Source organism: Schistocerca gregaria, chromosome 7 (genome assembly GCF_023897955.1).
Source record: "Schistocerca gregaria isolate iqSchGreg1 chromosome 7, iqSchGreg1.2, whole genome shotgun sequence".
Classification (NCBI taxonomy): Eukaryota; Metazoa; Arthropoda; class Insecta; order Orthoptera; family Acrididae; genus Schistocerca; species Schistocerca gregaria.
Genome location: NC_064926.1, coordinates 88,489,914 through 88,516,850, shown reverse-complemented (window position 1 = coordinate 88,516,850; position 26,937 = coordinate 88,489,914). Strand labels below are relative to the sequence as shown.

Here is a 26,937-nt window from a genome sequence, read left to right as displayed (position 1 = left end):
CTGGTGTGTCCGCTGTGCCGTGCGTGTGATCATTGCTTGTACAGCCCTCCCGCAGTGTCCGGAGCAAGTATGGTGGGTCTGACACACCGGTGTCAATGTGTTCTTTTTCCATTTCCAGGAGTGTACTTGACTGTCATTGTGTGGAGTGGAGAGAGGGATGGTGTGTGTGTTCCAAAAAAATGCTGCCCTTGTGCAAGGGTGTGGTTGAGACAGGCTTGGGACCCGGTGCAATGCAGTATGATGAGGGCTGGGACGGGCTCTGCACTGAAGTGACTCTTGCAATGAAGACATGCAGGAACGAGCATAGCGACCAAATCGTGGCAAAGAACAGTGCAGCTGCTGTCTGCAATCGCCAGTCGTTGTGAACGTTTATAACAAAGGTGTCATAATTGTTTCCGTCCGTCCTTCTACACCAAGTGGTACAATGCAACAAAATTAGAAACATGTTTGGCAATTACAAAAATGGAAGAATGGGTCATAAGTTTAATTAGTTTATGCATCTCTAGAGACTAATTTCAATTGTTATGTAGCAAGACTCTGTCATACGTACAACTGGACCAGATGCGTCATATTGTTTATCCTTGTTCAAATAAATCATCCCAGGTACCCTACAGGTCTGCTAGTCATCCAAGGTGTATTGTATCACATAATAAGAACAAGCAGTGTCAGGTGCAGCTGTGAGCCAGAACCAGTTTCCCTTCTCCTTTAACTCGGGAAGAGTATCATTTAGAACTGTCAAGCGGACAACTTCTACCATTTTGTGTCGCCAAGTTTGTTTTCGGCATTATAGTTCTGCTATCTTTTGATTGGTGCCGCCAGGAGTGCCATACGGGGTCATCAGTTATACTAATTATATAATAAACTGGATCCTAAATAAACAACCTTCCCAACCAAAAGGATAACAGTCCGCCCTCAGTTGGTAGTAAATAGTAACAATAAGGATATAAGTTGTGTAATAAACTACAGTGACAAAGAAAAGAGGAAGAATTTCAGGATACTAACTTTGATAAGGAGAAGAGTTTCCTAATTGGGTAACAAATCATGGCAACAAGGCTCATAAATGAACACCCTGATCCACCCATAGCCAATAGGATAACTGTTTACGTGTAAGGCAATTATCCTGCAGGGATGATCATAAATCATTGACAAGGGTGACACTAACCCACCCAGCGACCAGATAATATCACATTGGTTTTGGACTGGTTTCTTTTTCAGGTCACGAGTCTTCCGACTTGTTTGACGCGGTCCGCCACAAATTCCTCTCCTGTGACTCTCTTCGTTTCAGAGCAGCACTTGCAACATACACCCACAATTATTTGCTGACTATATTCCAATCTGTGTCTTCCTCTACAGTTTTTACTCTCTACTCTTCCCTGTAGTACCTCAGACGCTATTCCCTGATGTCTTAACAGATGTCTTATCATACTGTCCCTTCTTCTTGTCAGTGTTTTGCATGCATTTCTTTCCTCGCCGATTCTCCAAAGAACCTCGTCATTCCTTACCTTATTAGTCCACCGAATTTTCACACATTATTCTGTGGCACCACATCTCAAATGATTCCATTCTCTTCTATTCCGGTTTTCCCACAGTCCATGTTTCACTAGCAGACAATGCTATGCTCCAAACATAAATTCTCAGAAATTTCTTCCTCAAATGAAGGCGTTTGTTTGATACTAACAGACTTATCTTGGCCGAGAATATCCTTTTCCCAGTGTTAGTCAATTCCCCATGAAAAATAAGGCTCGCCATTGCTGGGGAGGCTTGCGCGCCTCTCCAATACGGATAGCCCCACCGTAGATGCAACAACAACAAAGAGGTATCTGTTGAGAGGCCAAACAAACGTATGGTTACTGAAGAGCGGCAGTAGCTTTTTCAGTAGTCGCAGAGGCAACAGTCTGGATGACTCACTGATCTGACCTTGAGACATCAATGCTGGCTTTAAGTGCAGCTCTTCTGTACGGTTAAACGACGATGGCATCCACTTCGATAAAATATCCTGGAGGTAAAATAGTTCCCCATTTGGACCTCTGGGTGCGGACTACTCAGGAAGATGTCGTTATCAGGAAAAACAAGGGTGGCGTGTCAGAGAGGTTAGAAAATTTAAAAAGAGAAATGGATAGATATAGTGGAAATTAGTGAAGTTTGTTGCAGGAGGAACATGATAATCTGTCAAGTGAATACCGGCTTATAAATACAAAATCAAATAAGTGTAATAGAGGTGTAGGTTTAATAATGAACAAGAAAATAAAAATATGGTTAAGTTCCTATGAACAGCATAGTGAAAGCATTATCGTAGCCAAGGTAGACACATCCACCACAGTAGTACATGTATATATGCCAACTAGCTCCGCAGATGATAAAAAGTTTGAAGAAATGTTGTTGTTGTTGTGGTCTTCAGTCCTGAGACTGGTGTGATGCAGCTCTCCATGCTACTCTATATTGTGCAAGCTTCTTCATCTCCCAGTACCTACTGCAACCTACATCCTTCTGAATCTGCTTAGTATAGTCATGTCTTGGTCTCCCTCAACGATTTTTACCCTCCACGCTTCCCTCCAATACTAAATTGGTGTTCCCTTGATGCCTCAGAAGATGTCGTACTAACCGATCCCTTCTTCTGGTCAAGTTGTGCCACAAATATTTCTTCTCATTAGTTATGTGATCTACCCATCTAATCTTCAGCATTCTTCTGCAGCACCACATTTCGAAAGCTTCTATTCTCTTCATGTCCAAACTATTTATCGTCCATGTTTCACTTCCATACATGGCTACACTCCACACAAATACTTTCAGAAATGACTTCCTGGCACTTAAATCTATACTCGATGTTAACAAAATTCTCTTCTTCAGAAACGCTTTCCTTGCCGTTGCCAGTCTACATTTTATATCCTCTCTACTTCGACCATCATCAGTTATTTTGCTCCCCAAATAGCAAAACTCTTTTACTACTTTAATTGTCTCATTTCCTAATCTAATTCCCTCAGCATCACCCGACTTAATTCGACTACATTCCATTATCCTCGTTTTGCTTTTGTTGATGTTCATCTTGTATCCTCCTTTCAAGACACTATCCATTCCGTTCAACTGCTCTGAAGAAATGTATGGTGAGTAAAATAAATTATTCGGATGGTGAAGGTAGATAAAAAATTAATAGTGACGGCGCATTGGAATTTGATAGTCAGAAAAGGACGTGAAGGAAAAATAAGTAAGTGAATATGGGCAGGGGGAAGGGAATGAAAGAGAAAGCCGAGTGATAGAACTTTGCATACAACATAATTTAATCATCACTGACACATGATTGAAAACAACAGGGGAAAGGAATACAGCAGAAAAAGAATGAGTAGCACTGCATTGATTTAATGGTCATCACATCTAACACTTTCTGTAAAAGAAGGTTCATATGCGACCTTTGTGACTTTCGTTGACCTTCAAAGACCTTACTGTTACACATCATTGGATTCGTCTTGATAGCCGCTATCAGAAAATAAGTACCAAACTATAGCATCCCTTTTAATAAAGCAAAGTTGACCTTTATATAAGTGACCCCACCTAGCAACAAAAAACCAACGTCAGCGTCATATTATGGCCTCCATTGTCCTATGCAACTTTTGTCCCACAAACGTTTTAGCTCCTATCATACTTTTGGAGTTATTCTTTGTGGCAATAGTTAGTGACTCACCCTGTATACCAGGGAAATGCACTTGACGAGAGTATAATTAAAATGAAAGAGGACATAGATGAGATAGGTATGATACTACGAGAAGAATTCGACGGAACATTGAAATACTTAAGTCGAAAAAAGGCCTCAGGTGTACACAGTATTGCGTTTGGACTACTCATAGCCTTGGGAAAGCCAGACATGACATAACTCCTGCGTCTCGTGAGCAAAATGAATGAAACGGGCGAAATAACCTCAGAGTTCAAAAAGAATATAACAATTCCAATTCGAAAGAAAGCAGATGGTGACAGGTGTGAGTGTTACCGAACTATCAGTTTAATAAATCACGGTCGCAATATAATAACACGAATTCCTTACAGAAGAATGGAAAAACTGACAAAAGATCTTGAGTAAGATCAGTTTGGATTCCGGAGAAATGTAGGAATATGCGAGGCAATACTGACCCTATGACTTCTCTTAGAAGACAGGTTAAGTAAAGGCAAATCTACATTTATAGCAGTTGTAGACTTTGAGAAAGCCTTTGACAGTGTTGACCGTAACACTCTCTTTGAAATTCAGAGGGTAGTAAGGGTAAAATACAGGGAGCCAAAGGCTATTTGCAACCTGTACGGAAACCAGACTGCAATTATAAGAATCATGGGACATGAAAGGGAAGCAGTGGTTGAGAAGGGCATGAGACAGGGTTGTAGCCTATCTCCGATGTTATTCAGTCTCTACACTGACCAAGCAGTAAAGGAAACCAAAGTAAAATTATGAGCAAGAATTGAAGACCACAGAGAAGAAATAAAAATATTGAGGTTTCCCGATGACATTATAACTCTGTCAAAGACAGCGAAGCACTTCGAAGAGTAGTTGAACAGTCGGCCAGTATGGCCGAGCGGTTCTAGGCGCTTCAGTCTGGAACCGCGCAACCTCTACGGTCGCAGATTCGAATCCTGTCTCTGGGATGGATGTGTGTGATGACCTTGGGTTAGTTACATTTAAGTAGTTCTAAGTTCTAGGCGACTGATGACCTCATATGTTAAGTCCCACAGTGCTCAGGGCCATTTGAAGTAGTTGAACATAATGGACAAGATCTTGAAAGTAGGAGAAAAGCAAAACAATGGAACGAGTCGATGTAAACCAAATGATGCAGAGGAAATTAGATTAGAAAAGGAGAAACTTAAAGTAGTAGTATCAATAACTAATGATAGCCGAAGCAGAGAGGACATAAAACGTAGACCGGCAATGGCAAGAAAAGCATGTCTGAGGAAAACAAATTTGTTGACGTTAAGTATAGGTATAATGTTTAGGAATTCTTTTCTGAAAGAATGTATGGGAGTGAAAGATGGACGATCAACGGTTTAGACAAGAAGTGAATAGAAGCTTTCGAAATGTGGTACTACAGAGGAATGATTAGATTAGATGAGGAAGTAATGCATAAAATTGGCGAGCAAAGAAATTTGTGAGACACCCAGACTAGAAGAAGGGATCGATTTGTACTGGAGGGAAGTGTGGTGGGTGAAAATCCTAGAGGAGGACCAAGAGATGAATCCAGTAAGCAGATTGAGAAGGATGTAGGTTGCAGTAATTACTCAGAGATAAAGAAGCTTGCACAGGATAAAGTGTCATGGAGCGCTGCATCAAACCAGTCTTCGGACTGAAGGCCATAACATCAACAGAATGTCAAATCAAACACCTTTCAGCCACCTAATTTCCAAACTGAAAAGATGGACGACAACAACTGTCTGCTTTTCAATCCTCCTTGCTCCGTAAGTCATTGGTTATTTTGCTGCTTGTGACCATCAACACTGATGTTAAGTTTCTCTTCGTTTTCATTTCTGATACTTCTCATAACTTTCTTGTTTTTTTCAGTTTACTCGTGATCCATATTTTGTACTCTGTTCATTCCGGCAGCATATTCTACACGAGGACAGCAACGTCATTGATATCCTTTCACCTTGAATTTTAATTCCACTCTTGAATATTTCTTTATTTCAGTCAATGCTTCTCCGATGTATAGGTTGAACAGTGGAGGCGAGAGACTACATCCCTTTTGTACAACCTCGTCGTCAGTTTTGCAAAAGCCTCGTCGGTACTGCTGTGGAGGCTAAGTTGCCACTGTAGTTACTGTAGGCCGAGGTTGTGGGTTCGTGAAACGTCATCTGCTGCAGTATACCGCTAAGAAAATTTCTCTCTGCCACTATTACATAGCGCTGCCTCAGGCTCAGGTAACAGGATAGGAGGACGAAGGTTCTACAACATTCCAACAAATTAGTAACACACACATATAAGTTGCAAACGTTTCTTTATCTTTGTAACTTGTTGAATGAATACTATAATTAACAACAACTGTCTATTCACTTCTATGAGTTTATTAAACGACGTTCCCTGTAAGTCAGTCCTGGACGATGATATATCCAAGTGGGCGAGATCTTCGTTCTTGATCTTCCTATCTTACTGTTCCCTCTTGCCCCTTGTGCATTATATGTATTACCCGTCTTTCCTTGTAGCTTACCCCTATTTTTCTCAAAACTTCGATCATCTTGCACCATTTTAAATTGTCGAACTCTTTTTCCAGGTTGACAAATCCTATGAAGGAGTCGTTATTCTTATTTAGTCTTGCTTCCATTATCAGCCGCAACGTCAGAATTGCCTCTCTGGTGCCTTTACATTTCCTAAAGCTAACTGATCATCACGTACCACATCCTCTGTTTTCTATTCCATTCTTATGTGTATTATTCTTGTCAGAAACTTGGATGCATAAGTTGTTAAGCTGATTGTGCGAGAAGTCTCGCATTAGCCGGCTCTTGCAATCTTCGGGATTGTATGGATGATGCTTTTCCGAAACACAGATGATATATCACCAATGTCATATATTGCAGGTACCATCGTGAATAGTTTGTTGCCACTTCCCCCAATGATTTTAGAAATTCTGATGAAACGTTACCTGCCCTACTGTCTTATTCAATTTTACGTCTTCCAAAGCCCTTCATATTCTGATTCTAATACTGGATCCCCTATATCTTCTACATCGACTCCTGTTTGTTCTTACATTATGTCATCCGTCAAGTCTTTCCCTCACAGAGGCCTTCAGCGTACTCTTTCCACGTATCCGGTCTCTCCATTGCTTTTAACAGCGGAATCCCCATCGCACTCTTAGCGTTATCAACATTGCTTTTAATTTCAGCGAAGGTTGTTTTGACTTCTCTGTATTCTGAGTCAGTAATTTACGAAAATTATTTCTTTTTAAATTTTTTCACATTTGTTCATGTAGCATCTTTCGCCTCAGCTTCTTGCAATTACTCTTTATTTCATTCCTAGTGACTTGAATTTCTGTATTCTTGCGTGTCCCTGAACAGTTTTGTACTTCCTTCTTTCATCGATCAGCTGAAGTATTTCTTCTCTTACTCATGATTTCTTTGCAGCTACCTACTTTGTAACCATGTTTTTCTTCCGAACTTCTGTAACTGGCCTTTTTAGAGGTCCGTTCCTCAACATCTTAACTGCATACTGAGCTGTTCCTTAATGCAGTATCTACAGCCTCAAGGTACTTCAAGCTTATCGCTTGATTCCTTAGCGCTTCCATATTCCAGTACTTTGCGCGCTGATTCTCCTTGATTACTCTCTTAAACTTCAGGCCACTCTTCATCACTACTAAATTGTGACATGAGTCTATATGTGCTCCCGTGTACGTCTTGCAATCCAGTATCTGTTTTCGGAATCTCTGCCCGACCACGATGTATCTAATTGAAATGTTCCCGTAACTGCAGGCCTTTCCCAAGCACAACTCCTCCTCTCGTGATTCTTGAACAGAGTATTCGCTATTACCAGCTAAAATTTCTTACAGAACTCAATTACTCGTTCTCCTCTCTCATCCTATTACCAAGCCCATAGTCTCCCATAACCTTTTCTTCTACTCCTCCCCCTACAATCGCATTCCAATCCCCCGTTACTGTTAGATTTTCTTCTCCCTTTACTTAATAAATTACCCGTTCGATATTCTCATATAATTTCTCTACCTCTTCATCTTCTGCTTGAGACATTGGGATGTATACCTGAACTATCGGGGTTTGCTGTCGATTCTAAGGAGAATAACCCTATAACTGAAGCGTTCACAGTACCTCACTTTCTGTCCTACGTTCCTATTCTTAACGAACCCTGCTTCCGTTATACCATTTTCTGGTTTCAAATTGTTCGAATGGCTCTGAGCACTATGGGACTTAACATCTGAGGTCATCAGCCCCTTAGAACTTGGAACTACCTAAACCTAACTAACCTAAAGATATCACACACATCCATGACAGAGGCAGGATTCGAACCTGCAACATTAGCGATCGCGCGGTTCCAGACTGAAGCGCCTAGAACCGCTCGGCCACACCGGCCGGCAACATTTTCTGCTGCTGTTGATATTATCCTTTACTCACCTGATCAGAAATCCTTGTCTTCTTTCCATTTCACAGCACTGACGTCCACCATATGCAGATTAAGTCTTAGTAGTTCACTTTTCAGATTTTCTATCTTTCCTATTACGTTTAAACTTCTGACATTCCATGCCCCGACTCGTTGAACGTTATCCTTTCGGTGGTTATTCAGTCCTCATCTCATGGTCTCCTCCCCCTTAGCAGTCCCCTCACGGAGATCCGAATGGCGGACTAGTCCGGAATCTTTCGCCAGTGGAGAGATCATCATGATACTTTCTCAGTCGCAGGCCACATGTCCTGTGGATACACATTGTGTGTCATTAACGCAGTGGTTTCCAAAGCCTTCTGCATCCTCCTGCCGTTGATCATTGCTGATCATTCCACCTAATAGGGGAGGTTTCCACCCCAAGGCAAGAGTGACCTGAACCTCTGTTCACTCCTCCGTCGTCTTTGACAAAGCCGTTGACAGAATGTGGCTGACTCCTTGTCTGAAAGTCTTCGGGTGCCATTGCTGTTGATTTGAATTCAAAATTTAAGTGGGAGTGGGGCTCAAATTCGGGACCGAGAAGTTTTGATTACTAATCAAAGACCCTATCACTAGACCACGGCTGCACATTTTGGAGCGGTTCACTCCCCATACCGGCGGTTACATGCGTGGGTGAAGTTGGCGGACTCGTTGCCACATTTCACTGTTGCCCCAGTTGTTCTACCACGTACCCACTTCCCAGTGAATGCAATAGATATAAACTAACACAGTTTTGCAATATCTACTGAGTGGAACAGTGTATGCACATTATGCTTTGTAATTGACTATTTGATGCGAGTTCACGCTGTGTACATCTTGAAACTGGATGACTGCAGCATCAAAATTTCGATGATTAAGCCAAGAGGGCAACAGTCGCAACATTACCTGAAATGGACAGACATAATCTTCAAATTCATCATCTCTGAACAACAGTATCCTCAGTCACTGTAGTCACAAAACACTGGAATCCAGCCCTGAGCTGAAACGCGACAAATTTGGAGGATTTAGTGAAAGACTGTTACGGAAATAATGCTCTCATACACACAAATTCTGTGTTAATTGCTTACAATTTGAAATTAAAAATAAATCAGAAGTAATAGCTATGAAAAGAGCTGATTCCGTATCAAAGAAAATGTGTTTACCCCTTATTATCTTATTAATGGCTGTTACCTAATTTATACTACAGTCATGTAGGACAGTAATATGCTGTATTAGTTTGACTGTAAAACAAATTTTTTTTTGTGGTTTCGAATTGACAATCACTGATCTTGCACGTGTGTAGATGAATATATACTAGTAGAAGAGATTGTTACATGTTTATTATTAATGCCAAAATTTTCACACTCGTTTCTTGTGTATTTGATAGTGGCATATCCGGCTGGCATCTTTCATGAAAAAGGTTAGATCGCAGCAGGTTACGACTGTTTGGGTCGTTTTCAATAGCCTGGAAACCGCGACAGTTGCGAAGTTAAAATCGTGACTGCTTGCCCCGTTGTCTTTTCTACATGGACTTGCTATTCATTACGTGATGGACATCCATCTCTGTGACAATCATTTGTAAATTCAAGTGACTTACGAACAGATTCTGTCACTTGCAAGGTTAATTCTTAACAACTGGTTAAATTATTTTTACGTATTTTTGTTCCATGGTGTTCGGAAGGCATGTCTGATGTTCTAATTTTGATTCGATGTTCGTCCTTAATCATAATGGTTGACTCTCTACATATATTTGAGTATTCACGTGCTGTACTAGACTTTGCACACAGTCAGGCTACAAGAATTCAATAACTCACACCTTTCCTTTCTTCATAAATTCTACTTCGTGTCACTTACCTGAATCTTTGACTACTTAATATTTCTACATCTACATCTACATCCATACTCCGCAAGCCACCTGACGGTGTGTGGCGGAGGGTTTGGATCATACGAAACGTGCTCCATTCATTTCTTTATCAATTTGATTAGAGGTTACCCTATGCATGCTTGCACTAATTTCATTTATGTTCTGGAAGAAATTTTCAGCAATCCAGATGAGGCGATGACGACGCAGTTCTTCGAGTTATACGGGGCAACATGTGGCAGACACATTTATCCTGCCCAAGTTGCGCCTCTAAGACACAGTTGTTTCAAAACGCTTCAAGGTCGTGTAAAATGAAATTTTCAGTTAATGTTCTCATACATTACTCAGTTACGTTACGTCCTAGTAACCTTAGGCTTACACTTTCTGGTAACATTTGTAGTAACACACTTGTACGCATAAACAAACAAACACACACACAACGAGAGAGAGAGAGAGAGAAATGAAGTACTACTGAGTACAGAATAGAATAAAATGTCATCACGTTGCAATTTTACTTGTGATAAATATTTCTAAATTTTAAGTGAGGCGGTCTGTTTGGCTGAGAGCTGCAAGGAACTCAGTATTAGTTGGCATGAGCTTATTGTTTCTATTTACATATTTATGTGAGTTATTTATGTTTAAATAGTTATTTTTATTGTAAATTAATACACTTGTAGGTTCATGACATCACATTATCGATCGGTTCTTGTGCTGTGTCCCTGTGGGTAACAAAATTAAATATAATCAAATAATAATTTCAAAATTTTATGGCCTTGTGTTCTCATAGAATGTGAATGATTTTGGCGCCATAAATTAAATTCACTATAATTATAATGTTACACATTGGATTGCATCAGTTTTGATGAACATAATCAAATAGCAACAATTTTACACAAAATGAGCTTAGATCAGTACTTATATACATCATCAGTTCTATTATTAAAATTATGTCGACCATTTCCGTTTTGTTACGATGCCGCTTAAAAACATTATGTTAATTGGGGGAGGGGGGAGGGCGTATCATGTCTCTGGAGTAATCAACGCGTGTGTTAGGGGGTAGATCTCGGTTGAAAGGTAGGTCAAGGTGATTTATCCCATTTCAACGACCGGTATATGGTATGACGTGGTTGGAACGTCCGCTTCAGCTACTGAAGGCCATTGTTCCCCAAGGACAGCTACTCTTCGTTCTAAAATTGCGTGTGTCTCCAGTTCAACAATGAAAAGACAGGCTGCAGGGGAAAAGGCACCTTGTGCCACACTGTGTTTCTTGCAGACCCCCTTGGCTGTTTGCTCATCCCCTGTTGCCCAGCAAAATGATGCCGACTCCACCTGCTGTTGAAGAAGGAGCAATTTGTGTTGTATAACTGGATCATTACTGTGTTACATTCGCTGGAATGCATATACGTCACTACGGAATGCCTATATTCCAATACTCACGCCACGGACGCCAACATACAATACAGTTGCTCGTCCATCATTGGGAATTTTTCTAATAATCGACAGCGAGCAACGAGACCCGATGGTATTCGCTTGCAGGACTACTTTACAGAGTTTTGCAGCGAAATTTGAACAGAATTCTACATTGGTCCCTAAAGTAACCCAGAATTATTTTAGATTTGACAAATTCAGAGAAGACTCCACTTCAGTTTTTACCTTTAAATCTCTTTTTAAATATTTTAGATACGTATACTGGTCTTAAAATATTGTGCTCGGGTGGCTAAAAGCTAGGGGATTCCCTTGGTTGTTCATGTGTGTTCCCTGAGAGTGTCTTCAGGATTCATCCTCCCAAAGCATACTTACTTATATTCTAAATGTTAACTGTTCATAAATTTACATCATCAGATGCTACCAAAGTGTGTAGGTCACTTGTAGAGGTTGCAACACTCTCATGACGTGAAGGCAGCGTGGACGTACCAATATTGTCGTACGGTGGAGGTAGAGGCAACCTCTCAGTCGACCGATGATATTTGGTGGTTGGTGAGTACAGACCGACATTGTCAACGTATGAGTAGCGTTCACGCGGTGACGACCTAGGGAAATCTATGCCATTGTAGACATACCCAGGATATCCATGCCCTGGTATATGTAACTCCCTCTGGCTGACGATCTGATAACCACTACGTCTGTCGCCCATCTGGCGATCACCTATCTCTTCATACAGTGGTACTGGTGCCTCTGTCCATCCACTACTACTTGTGTGGTTGCTAGGATTAAGGCTTTCTCTTAGTACTACTTCTTGCTTTCTCCTGCAGGAGCACACAAGAGTTTTACAGATTTTATAGACTCCTATAAGTACAGCAGCCATGACTAATGTCACACCACTGATAATGAGTATTTCTTTTAAGCCAAAACCCTTGAAAAATTTGTCATTCGTGGTGTCTCTTGGATCTACGTCAATGGAGCACAACCTCTCCAGGGAACTTATGGCCTCACTTGGAAATTCAGTCAATGGGTTGTCCATCATAAGTATCTCGTACAGTTCTGGAACACCAGCGAAGGTCTGGCTGTTCATGGATTCTATGCCGCACCCTCGAATAGAAAGGCTTCCTAAAGACGTCGAAAGAAACAACGGATCCGAGGAAGGTACATGGAGTGGGTTCCCATCCAACACAAGAAACCTTAAATTCTTGTTGAAAACGAATGTGTCCTCAGATATGTCCACGATCTCATTATTTGACAGGTCAAGGCGCACCAAGAGCGACAATTCCTGAAAGGCGTCCTCAGCGATCTGAAATAAAAATATGAAACAAGTGTTAGTTACTTAGCTCATATTTACTGTCGTCTAGTATTTATAAGGAGGTTCAAATGGATGAAGGTCTCAGCAATTATTCAGAGATGAAGAGAACTGCACAGGATAGACTGATGAGGAGAGCTGAGCTAAACAAGTTCAAAAAATGGCTCTGAGCACTATGGGAATTCTGAGGTCATCAGTCCCCTAGAACTTAGAACTACTTAAACCTAACTAACCTAAGGACATCACACACATCCATGCCGAGGCAGGATTCGAACCTGCGACTGTAGCGGTCGCGCGGTTCCAGACTGAAGCGCCTAGAACCGCTCGGCCACCCCGCCCGGCATATAAACAAGTCTTTGGAGTTGGAGACAATAACAACATGTCCAGTACCAAAAAATGTTTGGTGCTTCCTAGTGCAAATAGTATTCACACCACAAAATTTAGTAAACAGAGTTATGTGTGGATGACGGTTCATACAAATTTAAGGGGTGGTAGGACGTCAAACGGGCTGACTTGGAACAGGAGAGGCACCATAGGACATTTTAATTTCCACTGTCTATACTGTCTATACTTTTACAAATAAATTCATAAAATTGTGTCAGCATGTCCAGGAAGGATTCAGAATTCACGTTCATAGAAGTGGAAGTTCTAAAACATAAAGAAAAGATTTTTTTTTTACATGTGAAATTTTATCATTTTTTTCACTTACTAATGGCAGCATGTGTTGCTGTAGGTACACTTTTCTTCACAAGTAAGAGAGATTCTTCAAGGAATTTTGCACAGAATACAAAGCATACTTAAACGTGTATGAAACTCTAGAATTTTCCAAATCTATTAAAAACTATGGTAAAAATTGAGGTAATTAACTATAAAATATGTGTTTTTTCTAAACATTGTAAGTAGGCTGTTTAGGTTTTCTTATTGGTAACGCCGCTTAGCGCTTGGTATGAAAAATCACTGGCTGTGCTGTGCGCAGTCTGTGTTTAGTTTCCATTGTTGTCTGCCATTGTAGTGCTGGGCAGCGGCAGCTGGATGCTAACAGCGCGTAGCGTTGCGCAGTTGGAGGTGAGCCGCCAGCGGTAGTGGACGTGGGGAGAGAGATGGCGGAGTTTTGAAATTTGTAAGAATTGGTGTCATGAACTGCTATATATGTTATGAATATTAAGGTACATACATTGTTTGTTCTCTATCAAAATCTTTCATTTGCTAACTATGCCTATCAGTACTTAGTGCCTTCTGTAGTTTGAATCTTTTATTTACCTGGCAGTAGTGGCGCTCGCTGTATTGCAGTAGTTCGAGTAACCAAGATTTTTGTGAGGTAAGTGATTTGGGAAACGTATAGGTTAATTTAGTCAGGGCCATTCTTTCGTAGGGATTTTTGAAAGTCAGATTGCGTTGCGCTAAAAAATATTGTGTTTCAGTTTAAGCACAGTCGTGAATAATTGTTCCAAGGGGACGTTTCATATGTCGACCCTTAGCCAAGGATACCTCACTGGAATCTTCTGATTTTTTCTTGTAGTTTGTGTAGTTAGTGTAGCCTTTGTTTATTGTTAGCGCCTTATCATACAGAGAATTTCCTTTGTAGTTGCAGTCTTTCATTGTTGTACAGTAATATAGTAGTGGCATGCATGTAGTTTTGCACGAAGTATTTCGCAGCTGCGCTTGCAATTAAGTAGATATTATTTTCTATGTTAATGTATTCTCTTATTTTTGCTCTTCAAATTGTGTTTTTTTCTGTGTTGTCGTGTGAAATATTGTGACAATAATGGCGTGTGAAAAACGTAATACTAGGCTCCAAAGTAAACTGAGAAATGACAATGAAGACGAAAGCAGTATGTTAGCGCCACCATGTAATGAATTAACTAATGTTCAAAGTAGTAATTTGGTAATTGTGCATAGGGAAATGGAGCGGGTTGCAAATAATGGTGTAGGCAGTGAAACAATTAGTGAACTGGGAAGCATTATCGATCGATCGGTTGGCAACAGCTCGCCTCAGGATTCCGAAATGACAGGACACAATATTGCAAATACTGTAGATTCAGGTTTTGCGTCCTCACCGTTTTCTCAAATAAGTCAAGACACATTTTCTGTTTTTCAAACTGCGAATATTGCCGGTGCAAATGCATTGCCGAATAGGACTAAGGAACATGTTTCAGACACCAGTGCATTGTTATTACAATTAATGCAACAAATGGGACAAAAGCTTCAAAAGTTAGACACAATGGAACAAAATCTTCAAAAGTTAGACTCAATGGAACAAAATCTTCAAAAGTTTGACACAATGGAACATAATCTTCAAAAGTTAGACACAAAGCTTGAACAAAATCAGAAACAAATGGGACAGAATCTTCAAAAGTTAGACACAATGGAACAAAATCTTCGGAAGTTAGACACCACACTTGAACAAACACGTGAAGATTTAACCACTGAGTTACATAACATTGAATCGAAATGTCAAAAAATCTGTAATGACGTAAAAACACAAATTTGTGAGCATTTCCAACCCATTTTTTCGCGGCATGAAAATGCATTACAGAATCACGAAGCAGCCGTAAAAGAATTGCAAACTATTGTTCGTGAAAATCACGACACCTTGCAAGCTAAAATGGACTGAGTTGCATCCACCGATTCGGTTACGCAACTTGCAAGAACTCAGGAAAACTTAAAGGACACAGTAGATTCGATTTCTACACAAATGGACACTCTGAAACTTGGTTCAGAAAAACACACTGAGGAAATGTGTTCACTATCGGAGAAAGTAGCCGAACTTTCGGATCAGTTCACTAATTTATCTACGAAGGTAGATGATAATCTGAATGACACAAAACCGGTAGTCTTTAATGACACAGAAGAGTGCGAACAAATTAGGAAATTCAAACAAAGTCTGAATCAAATTAGTACGCAACACCAAAGAGAAATCCGGGAAGTACAAGTTCAGCTGACACAGGTAATACAACAATTACGTATTTCAGAGGACACTCGCGCTCCAATACGGGAAGAGGGACTTAGAAATACGGAAAAGCCACAAAATAATAACACAGGGCACTTCGGAAATGATGAAAGAAATTGGCAAGGTACACCGAATTCTGAGATGGAACCGCCGACACGACGTAACAATGACCGATATGCTACCCGCCGAGACGATGATTTTGACTATAAGCTGTTCATTACTACACGTAAATTCAAAACATTTAAGAATTCTGGCAACGACATTCATCCACAAGCGTGGCTCCATCAATTCTCTCATTGTTTTCCTCCCAACTGGTCACTAGAGCACAGATTAGAATTTATGTGTGGCTACTTGGAGAATGAACCAGCTGTAAGAATGCGATCGATCATTCACGATTGCCACAGTGAAGGAGAATTTTATCTTGCCTTCCTCTCATCATATTGGACTCAAGCCACGCAAGACCGAGTAAAACATAGCATCATATTGATGAAACATTTCGAACAATCTGAATTTTCCAGTCTTGTGAAATATTTTGAAGACATGTTACATAAGAATCAGTATCTTTCAAACCCATACAGCCCCTCAGAACTCATCCGCATTTGCTTAATCAAATTACCTGAACATTTACGACAGATTATTTTAGCAGGACGATGCAAAGACGACATTGAAGCTTTTCAGGGACTGTTACAAGAACTGGAAATTGACACTGACAATCGCGGAACGCGAAAACAGGAACACAACAATTACAGGTCACACCTGTCACAATTCCGCGATGACAGAAATAATATACGACAAGGCTATTCGTACAACGTAAATCGTGACCAAAACAGACACCACCCATATGACAACCACTGGCGGAGTAATAATAATTACAGAGAAAGATCGCATTTCCGTAGTAATGAACATGACAGAGACAATCATAGAAACAGACAATATGGCAACCAGAACTATTATCATCTCGGGAGACGGAATAACTTCAGACGCAACGGTCCAGCGCGCAGTTACGATTCAGGGAGAAATTCTCCACCACGTGACCGACAAGAAATTAATTACAGAAATTACCGACATGACAGACGATATGATCTTAACGACAGACCTGAATTGCATCAGAACTGGCAGGATTCAAACAGAGCAGGGCCCTCTCGACAAGGTGAATTTGTAGAAGTTAGGTCTCCTAATCCCATTAACGACGCGCGCCAACAAAGAAACAGACAATGACTCGCACCGCAGGCAGCCGCGTGCGCCGGCGGGCTCAGAGAAAAATAACATAAGCTAACCTTGAGCAAAATTCCAGTGTTCCTTACCGACGTAACCACATGATAATTGCTTTTCAGTTGACAGTCTGCGTACTAGGAAGAGTAAAGGTTTACACCACATTTTACATGTAAAACCGTTTATTAAGAGATAATCTGGTTTTTAAGTTTGTCTTTGCCATAAAACATTTCACTTAACATTTGTAGTATGTTTTGTCACACTGAGAAACTGTTAACATGCAACAATGTTTTGAAGTTAACTATACAGTCTAGAACCTATGGAACATTTTTAAACAGAAATTACGAATGCATTGTTATAGTGAACAGACGACACAGTGTTGATATTTGTACATTCTTGCTTGTTAGTTGCACAATTACGTAACGACTATAAGGCTTACATCCTTAGAACATATACTGTTAATGAGGTTTTAATGCAACATTTTGGTTCAGCTGAAAAGACATTCTTTATTTGAAGTACTTTCTGTGAGATTAAAGATGACTTGGCGTTTGGTTTCTTTGATAGCTACACGATTATATCACGACGCTACTAATGTGTGACACAATTTACATTGTGCTTTTGCGGTGTATCTGTTTTATATCTGCACAGTTTTTCTGAATAATTCTGGCAAGTAAAACATGTTTTACTAGTAACTTTTGTGGTATAGCTACAATGAGACAGCCTTTTCTGTAGCACAACAATACGTTACAGTACAGTACTTACTTCATCACGGCAATAAGCGTAGTAACTACGATATCTATACGCAAAGCATTTCACTTTTGTTTATCATGAGGTAAGTACATTGACGTCTGCAGAACTTAGCTTTCGGAGGACGATAACTACGACACTTCCACAGAGATTATCTTAGAACACGACGCACAGTTTAGCGCTACAGTACAAGTAGTTGAGTGATTAATTTTGTACTTAAAACATTTATTTTTAAAGACATTTGAAGTACAATGATACAAAGGTTTTCCATGATACATTTCATTCCATTGCTGTAATCTGCAACACCTGAGGATATAATTACATTAATCCTCAGGGGGGTACACGCCTACTTTGTGTACCATGTGTTTGGCAAGCACAAGGAGCCCTAGCTAATATGGTATTTGTTTATACAACTTTACACATCGGTACCATCTTTCTCTAACACATAAATTACACAGCTATCTGATCATTTAACTGAGAGAGACAAACATTTACTTTACTACATCAGTGACAGATGTTTACGTAATTACACCGTTGGATAACTTCACACTTACGAAGTTGTATTTTGTCTGTACTTTGTGAACTGTTCATATTTTTTTCGGAGCCATTGTTATACTATGAGAGCTTTGAATGATGTAGTTGGTATGGCATCATGATTTTTAAAGTACGGTTGAGGTAGATGACACTTTTGACATGAGCAGAGAATTTTTTTTTTAGGTTTTGAAATTATTGGAGGAAGCTACGGAGATTTTGAGAATTTGACTGTGGTGTTATGATGTTATTATTACGACGACGAAGTGAATTATGCTGCCGAAGTATGCTTAAGCTGATGCTATATAAGTTATTTGGTTATGCTACGTATCTGTTATGATGACATATTGAATAAGTGTCGACGAATATACATATGTGTAATAAGGTAAAGAATAATGAGTAGTGGTTAGGGACTCTGGTTTGTGAAAAAGGATGTTGGAAACCAAGAATCGTACTTTAAGAGTTATGAAATGAGTGTATACGCGTGAATGTATCAAAAGGCCGCCAAAAATTTTTGGACACTGTTATATTTACAGGATTTTGTTTCTATATATTTGTAACGCAAATGCTTAACCTGTGAAATTTTCTATATGAGACAGCCACTGTAGCGGAAACTGGTGTCGTAATTATTTCGGTAAGAAAGTTAAGTGACCACCTGGACGTAATGCGTCGTGGGCTCCCAGCTGGGCGACAGCCACCTGGAAACAAGCCATTAGTGTGTGCCTTTCAGAGACACAGGAAAAAAAAATAAAAATAAAAATAAAAATAAAAAAGTGTCATTATCCTCGCTGCTGACATTTCTTTGTAGAAAGCGTCGCAAATACGACACGCTCAAACTTGAAAACATATGATTACACTGTGGAGCTCTTAATTTATGATATTTACTAAAATGCCTAATGAAACGACAAGAAACATTTCATGGCTACTGTGCTGCTAGTTGAGAGAAATGCCATGTGGCTTGCTTTATGCATTTATTTACTCATTTTGTTTAATATCTAGTTTCTAACTGCACTGAAGCATTGGTTAAAATAAATTTTATGGATGTACTAATATAAATATTTTATGCCTACAGATCCAGTAAATAATAACTTTATGATGTACTTAAAAAAAACGAAGTAGCAGAAAAAGACATTTCCCTTCACAGAAATTGCATACAGAATTGTCTTTTCAAGTACATGGTAATATTTTTTTACAATAAATTTTTGTGGTGCACCACTTTAATTGCATAGACATTAAGATGTGAATAGACATTGTCCTTATCTGCATTGTTGTCTTTAGTGTAACATTTTTTTCTGCTTGAGCTTTGTCATGTTTAGGTATAAGTTATAGCATTTGCTGCGGCTGTTTGCCATTCATAGTGCTACTGAATGTCACTTTGTATTACTAGGTTAAGCCAATTTTATTACTGATTTATTTTTCTTGTTTGCTGCGCATTGCCTTATATTAGTTGTAATATTGCTGCCTTTTTTGCCAATTTCCATTTTTTTTATCATTGTTGTTTGTGTTAATTGTTTTGTGCTGCTGCATTGCCTCGTCCCTTAGTTTAGTATCTGAGCTCAGTAGATTTAAGTTAGCTTAAGAGGGGGTAGACTATATAAGAAAATAACTATGATGAATTGGAAGAAAAGCAATAAGGAAATGGTTTGGCCAAAAAAGTAGTGTACAGTGGAGAAAAACTATTTTTGAAAGAGGATGTGAACAGAATACAGAAAGCAGGTTTAGATAGGACTTTTTGGGAATAATGATGAACTAAGGGAGATCTCTATGCAAAATACTGCAGTAAAACAAACCCTGTCCTTTCCTTGTGTTATCCCACTATTTGTTTGTGTACCCTTGTGTATTTGTTTTCTTCCTGTCTCTGTGTGCTGTTTCATAGAATTTTTTCTCTTCTAATACTAAGCTACATTCACTATGATGAGGAATACTGTTATCCTCAGATATAATTTGCGTTAATAACATGTTATTTACTTCGTAAAGATGTTTAAACATTATTTATTCTGTTTTGTTCTAGTGCTCATGTGTGAAGTTGATGTTTCAAAAGTTATTCTGATCTTTTATGTATGTACTTATGTCGTAACTTTTGTAACACTGATGTATTTGCTATTTCGATTCCTTTGTAAAGCCTGTACTACTGCAAATGTTATCTGTAGTGTTATGTTCTTTAAAGATGTGTTTTGTACCTTTGTTATTGTATTCTTATGTTATAAAATTGTAATTGACACCAGTTCATCAAATTAAGTAACTTGTAAATTACATTTCACTGCACATGTTTATGTTGGTCATAGTATATGGACAACATGTGAGAAGTAGGGACTGATAGTGTTTGCACGTGTGTTCACAATTCAGTAAGGGACTGGATAACAACATTGCTGGTTGTAAGGACATTTCAAAAACAATTTTTGTGAGTGCACAAGTGGTGGTTATGGACTTGCTATGTTATCCGCAAGACTCTTCAATGGTGATTGTGCGCCTGCACAGTCAAACAGATGGCTGCTGGCCATCTCTACAAGGAGTACAGTGGGTCTACACCTTTGACGACCCACCGATACCATTATTTCTACAAGGACTGCAATGGGTCTGCACCTCTGGTGGCCCACCAATACCGTAATCTCTACCAGGACTACAGTGGGTCTGCTCTGTGATGACCTACCTACCGATAGTCTTCAACGTCGACTGACTCTGTTGTGGCCCATTACCTGTCTGCATGTCGAGAGTCAGCACTGTCTTTCGTTGGAAGGACAACACTACTTCTTCGAGACTGCTTAGAAATCCACTACTTCCAAGTGCAATTTCTTTTATTGCTCAGACTTTGAAAAAAACACTGCAATTTTACTGTGATGAATGAGGAGGACTGTCTTTATGGACTGTGAGAAAATTTTAGCTTCTGACCAACATTGTATCAATAAGTGTGTGTATTTGATATCTTTGTTATTGTAATTATGAAAAAAAAATTCAAATCTGTATTGGCCACTGCCCAAAACAATTTGTAAATTTTTTTGTGGGGAGCATGGGGGCTATGTAAGTAGGCTGTTTAGGTTTTCTTATTGGTAACGCCGCTTAGCCCTTGGTATGAAAAATCACTGGCTGTGCTGTGCGCAGTCTGTGTTTAGTTTCCATTGTTGTCTGCCATTGTAGTGCTGGGCAGCGGCAGCTGGATGCTAACAGCGCGTAGCGTTGCGCAGTTGGAGGTGAGCCGCCAGCGGTAGTGGACGTGGGGAGAGAGATGGCGGAGTTTTGAAATTTGTAAGAATTGGTGTCATGAACTGCTATATATGTTATGAATATTAAGGTACATACATTGTTTGTTCTCTATCAAAATCTTTCATTTGCTAACTATGCCTATCAGTACTTAGTGCCTTCTGTAGTTTGAATCTTTTATTTACCTGGCAGTAGTGGCGCTCGCTGTATTGCAGTAGTTCGAGTAACCAAGATTTTTGTGAGGTAAGTGATTTGGGAAACGTATAGGTTAATTTAGTCAGGGCCATTCTTTCGTAGGGATTTTTGAAAGTCAGATTGCGTTGCGCTAAAAAATATTGTGTTTCAGTTTAAGCACAGTCGTGAATAATTTTTCTAAGGGGACGTTTCAACATGAAGCATAAATATAACAGTTCATTTGTTTTTTTCATAAATTAAATAAATTCTAGAGTTTCATACACCTGTGAGTATGGTATGTATGCTGTGCAAAATTCATCGAAGAATCTTTCTAACTTATGAAGAAAAGTGTACCTATAGCAACAAATGCAGCCATTACTAAGTGAAAAAACGGTGAAATTTCGTAAGTAAAAAAATTTAGTTTGTTATGGTTTCGAACTTCTACTGCAATGAGTGTGAATCCTGAATTCTTCCTGGTGTTGCTGGCAAATTTTATGAATTTATTTGTAAAACTATAGACGCTGGAAATCAAAATGTCCTGTCATGCCTCTCCTCCTCCAAGTCGGCCCGTTTGACGTCCTACCCCCCCCCCCCCCCCCCCCTTAAATGTGTCTGATAACAGGTAACGACTGATTAGAAGAAGACATAGTTAATGATGACAATTTTTTGTCACCAGTTCATTTTAGTTTGAAACAACGCTATACATAACGCTGCTCCTCCAAGTAATGTTTGCCATAAAAAGGAGTTAAACATACATATAAAACTATGAGCACTCACCCTTTGAGATTAACGATCTGAGAAACACCAGTTCTAATGTACACACACACACACACACACACACACACTGAGAAGCCAAATTGTTATGATCAAATACTTCATAGTATGTTGATCCACTTCTGGAACGAAATACATGTGTAGCCAAGCGTGGCACGGATTCGACAAGTACTTGGTATGTCTTCAGAGGCTCGTGGCACCTGATGTCTACGCACTGGTCACGCAGTTGTCTTATCCCATGAGCCGATGGTTTGTTGTCTCATAGATGGTACCCGATAGCGCTCCAGACAGGTTCCATTGGTTCGAATTAGGTGAATTTGGTGGCTAAGGCGTCAATGTGAGTCCACTATACTGGTACTCAAACCACGGTAACAACATTCTGGTCTCTGAAACCGTCAGTCTCCTGCTGGAAAATGACGCCGCCGTCAGGTAAGACATCAACCACAAAAGTTTATGTTGATGTAGTACATTAGTGGTCATTAGTGCCACAGAAACTCCGTTGAATGTCCTCATGACAAAGTACAGCTTGCCCCAGCTCGCATACTTGGCGGACTGCATGTTTTGGGTAGCTCAGTTGGCAGAGCACTTGCCCGCGAGAGGCAAAGGATCCGAGTTCGAGTCTCGGTCCGGCACACAGTTTTAATCTGCCAGGTAGTTTCATATCAGCGCACACTCCGCTGCAGAGGGAAAAATCTCATTCTGGCAGTGAAATTTTAATAAGTGCTTTATCTGAAAACTACCTTGAGCAGTTACACAGAGAACCGACTCGTGGCGATAACATATTAGACCTTCTGGTGACAAACAGACCCGAACTATTTGAAACAGTTAACGCAGAACAGGGAATCAGCGATCATAAAGCGGTTATTGCATCGATGATTTCAGCCGTAAATAGAAATATTAGTAGGAAGATTTTTCTGTTTAGCAAAAGTGACAAAAATCAGATTTCAGCGTTCCTGCTGGCTCATCACAAGTTTTGTCTCAAGTACAGACAGTGTTGAGGATCGGTGGACAAAGTTGAAAACCATCGTACAATATGTGTTAGATGAGTATGTGCCAAGCAAGATCGTAAGAGATGGAAAAGAGCCACCGTGGTGCAACAACCGAGTTAGAAAACTGCTGCGGAAGCAAAGAGAACTTCACAGCAAACATAAACATAGCCAAAGCCTTGCAGACACACAAAAATTACGCGAAGCGAAATGCAGTGTGAGGAGGCCTATGCGAGAGGCGTTCAATGAATTCGAAAGTAAAGTTCTATGTACTGACTTGGCAGAAAATCCTAAGAAACTTTGTTATGTCAAAGCGGTAGGTGGATCAAAACAAAATGTCCAGACACTCTGCGACCAAAATGGTACTGAAACAGAGGATGACAGACTAAAGGCCGAAATACTAAATGTCTTTTTCCAAAGCTGTTTCACAGAGGAAGACTGCACTGTAGTTCCTTCTCTAGATTGTCGCACAGATGACAAAATGATAATTACCGAAATAGACGACACAGGGATAGAGAAACAATTAAAATCGCTCAAAAGAGGAAAGGCCGCTGGACCTGATGGGATACCAGTCCGATTTTACACAGAGTACGCGAAGGAACTTGCCCCCCTTCTTGCAGCGGTGTACCGTAGGTCTCTAGAAGAGCGTAGCGTTCCATACGATTGGAAAAGGGCACAGGTTATACCAGTTATCAAGAAGGGACGCCGAACAGATGTGCAGAACTATAGACCTATATCTGTTGTAGAATTTTGGAACACGTATTATGTTCGAATATAATGACTTTTCTGGAGACTAGAAATCTACTCTGTAGAAATCAGCATGGGTTTCGAAAAAGACAATCGTGTGAAACCCAGCTCCCACAATTCGTCCACGAGACTCAGAGGGCCATAGACACGGGTTCACAGGTAGATGCCGTGTTTCTTGACTTCCGCAAGGCGTTCGATACAGTTGCCCACAGTCGTTTAATGAACAAAGTAAGAGCATATGGACTATCAGATCAATTGTGTGATTGGATTCAAGAGTTCCTAGTTAATAGAACGCGGCATGTCATTCTCATTGGAGAGAAGTGTTCCGAAGTGAGAGTGATTTCAGGTGTGCCGCTGGGGAGTGTCGTAGGACAGTTGCTATTCACAATATACATAAATGACGTTGTGGATAACATTGGAAGTTCAGGCTTTTTGCGGATGATGCTGTGGTATAGCGAGAGGCTGTAACAATGGAATGGAAAGGGTTGGAAGGATAGTGGGCAGGACATTTCTTATTTCCGGGCATGATGAGAGGGAATGAAAACTCTGGTGGAGAATGTAGTTCAGTTGCCCCAGTTCTGGCTGGTAATCATTTACGAGGGGAATACTCCTCTGTAGCTGAGCAGTGAGACTTTGGGAGGTAGTGAGAAACTGTAAAGATAAGGCATGGGAGATTTCTTTTTGTACAGGGTTGGGAGGATAATTACAGTCTGTGAAGGCCTCAGAGTGACCCTCAGTATATTTCGAGAGTGACTGTTCGTCACTGCAGATGTGATGACCACGAGTGGCTAGGCTGCATGGAAGGGACTTCTTGGTATGTAACTGGTGGCAGCTGTCGAAGTGGAGATATTTCCGGTGGTTAGTAGGTTTGAGATTGACAGGGGTGCCAATGTAGCCATCTTTGAGGTGGAGGTCTATTATCATATATACTACCAAACCAACCAAAGTCATCTGGTGTCAGAGTGTTGCAAAACTATTGAAACTGTCTTTGTCTACTTAACATGACTGAGGTGACAAAACACATTTGTTGTCAGAATATAACATTATACCTTTAGCACATTAAGAACTGAACACATTATTCTTTAAAGTTTCATTCCGTTTTTGCATCAAGATAATTTCATGCTGACTGACTTGTTGGTAAATAAAGGTAGTTTTACAAGGATGTGGTAGGCATGAGGATAGTAAACGATGCATATTAAACATAAAAGGATGTTTATTTTAAACCATGACAGAAAGTCTCAAGTTTTCTTTTTCCTGCGCCTTTCTATGTATCTCCCTCAATCCCACTATTTTTCATTTTTATAGTAATTCTTTAATATAATGCTTACAGCACACCGCATAATTTCCCTGCTTATGTCTTCTACATTGTGCTGATAACAGCAATTTTCATACAATATTTCACTAGCTATGACAGTTCAGTAAATAAACTCGGCTGTTACTCCTCTTGTATTTTGTAATTTCACGAAGGAACCTTTCATGAATAACTTTTGGAGAATGACATAAGTGTATGAAACTATTGACACAGAAATGCTCCCTCTGTCTAAGTGTCTAATGAAACTAAACTACACAACAGAAGTCATACACTTGTGAAGTATCAGATAATCTTTGCACTCTAGAATATGAAGTTTACTTAGTAATGAGTGGCAACAGAAACTCAAATGTTTGTTAATATTGGCAAGTCTGTTTCAGTATTTTTTACATCATCATTACTGGTACACATATCAGAATTTAAAGCACAATCATCATATACATTGCTCACAGGATTCTTATCATCATCTTTCATATGTAAAATGTCGGTGCACATTTAGCTCTTTTCTGATTCTGACAGATGTCTAAGTGATAAACTCCTGTAAAGTCCAAATCTTGCTTCTAGTCAATCACTTTGCAATTTGCCTGGCAGGATATATGGCATATTCAGTTCTCCACAGCAGTACTCAGTCACCTGCATTGAACCACATGTGGTATGTCGAAGTGCTGTATGTGTTTCTACAGACAATTTACCAGTTTGTAATTTTAACTTCACCTGTCTAATCCAGGAAATTATACCGCATATCCCCCTACTTTGATAGTAAGAGTTTTCTGCATTTCCTCATTGTGATGAATTCCTTACAATGGTGTTTTTATGTTAGATTCACACCACCAGGTTCTAATTACATTTATTGTTTTGGCTGTGCCCTCCTAGTTTTTTATATTATGAAGTGGCCCCAAGTCCACCAAACTACCTTCAACATACTCATCGAACACTTGGGCAACAAACTTAACATTTTGTGTCTCCAAAGATGAAGGTCAACGAGCTTTAACTGAGGGTCCATAGCCATATTTGACAAGCTTCCGACTCTGTATTTCATACATTTCTGTAACAGCAGCGCAAGATGCATGTCTGACTGTGTGAGGAGTGTCAAATTCTGGATAGCTAAATGTCTGCCTGTCATTCTTCAGGTTTATCCTGTTGTTTCGTATGCACTTAAAAATACAAACAGTATCATGCAGAAAAAAACTTTAGTTGTTTATTGTTTGGAGGTGATAGGTAAACAAAACTGACCTATTGTGCAAAAATGGAATGAAACTTTAAAGAATGATGTGATCATTACTTAATGCACAAAGATATAATGTCACATTGTGGCATCAAATGTGTTTCGTTGCCCCAGTCATGTTAAGTAGACAAAGAAAGCATTAATAGTTTTGCACAACTGTCATCAGATGACTTTGGTTGGTTTTCTTACCATATGTGATAGTAGACCTACTTCTAGGACTTCTTTAGAAAGAGCTTACCTGCAATATCAGAGTGAAGTTCACATTATCAGGTCTTTTAAAGAGAAACAGCGCTCTCTTATTTCCAGATAACAATAAAGAGGCTTATGTTACAAAGAAGGTAACTTGTAGAGAATGTGGAAAAGGTGTGTAAATAAAGCTCCAATTCTTTTCTCACATTGTTAAATC

The 26,937-nt window shown here is 39.8% G+C and overlaps 1 protein-coding gene across 1 annotated transcript in view; it reads right to left on the bottom strand.

The window, feature by feature from the left end:
• Window positions 1-10,753: 10,753 nt before the first annotated feature.
• Window positions 10,754-26,937, bottom strand: part of LOC126281585 (protein slit-like) — a 78,326-nt gene continuing 62,142 nt past the window's right edge. Inside the window, exon 3 of the mRNA XM_049980668.1 lies at window positions 10,754-12,672. Within this exon, the coding sequence (XP_049836625.1) occupies window positions 11,767-12,672 (906 nt within the window). The 3' untranslated portion in view covers window positions 10,754-11,766. The remainder of the gene's footprint in view (window positions 12,673-26,937) is intronic.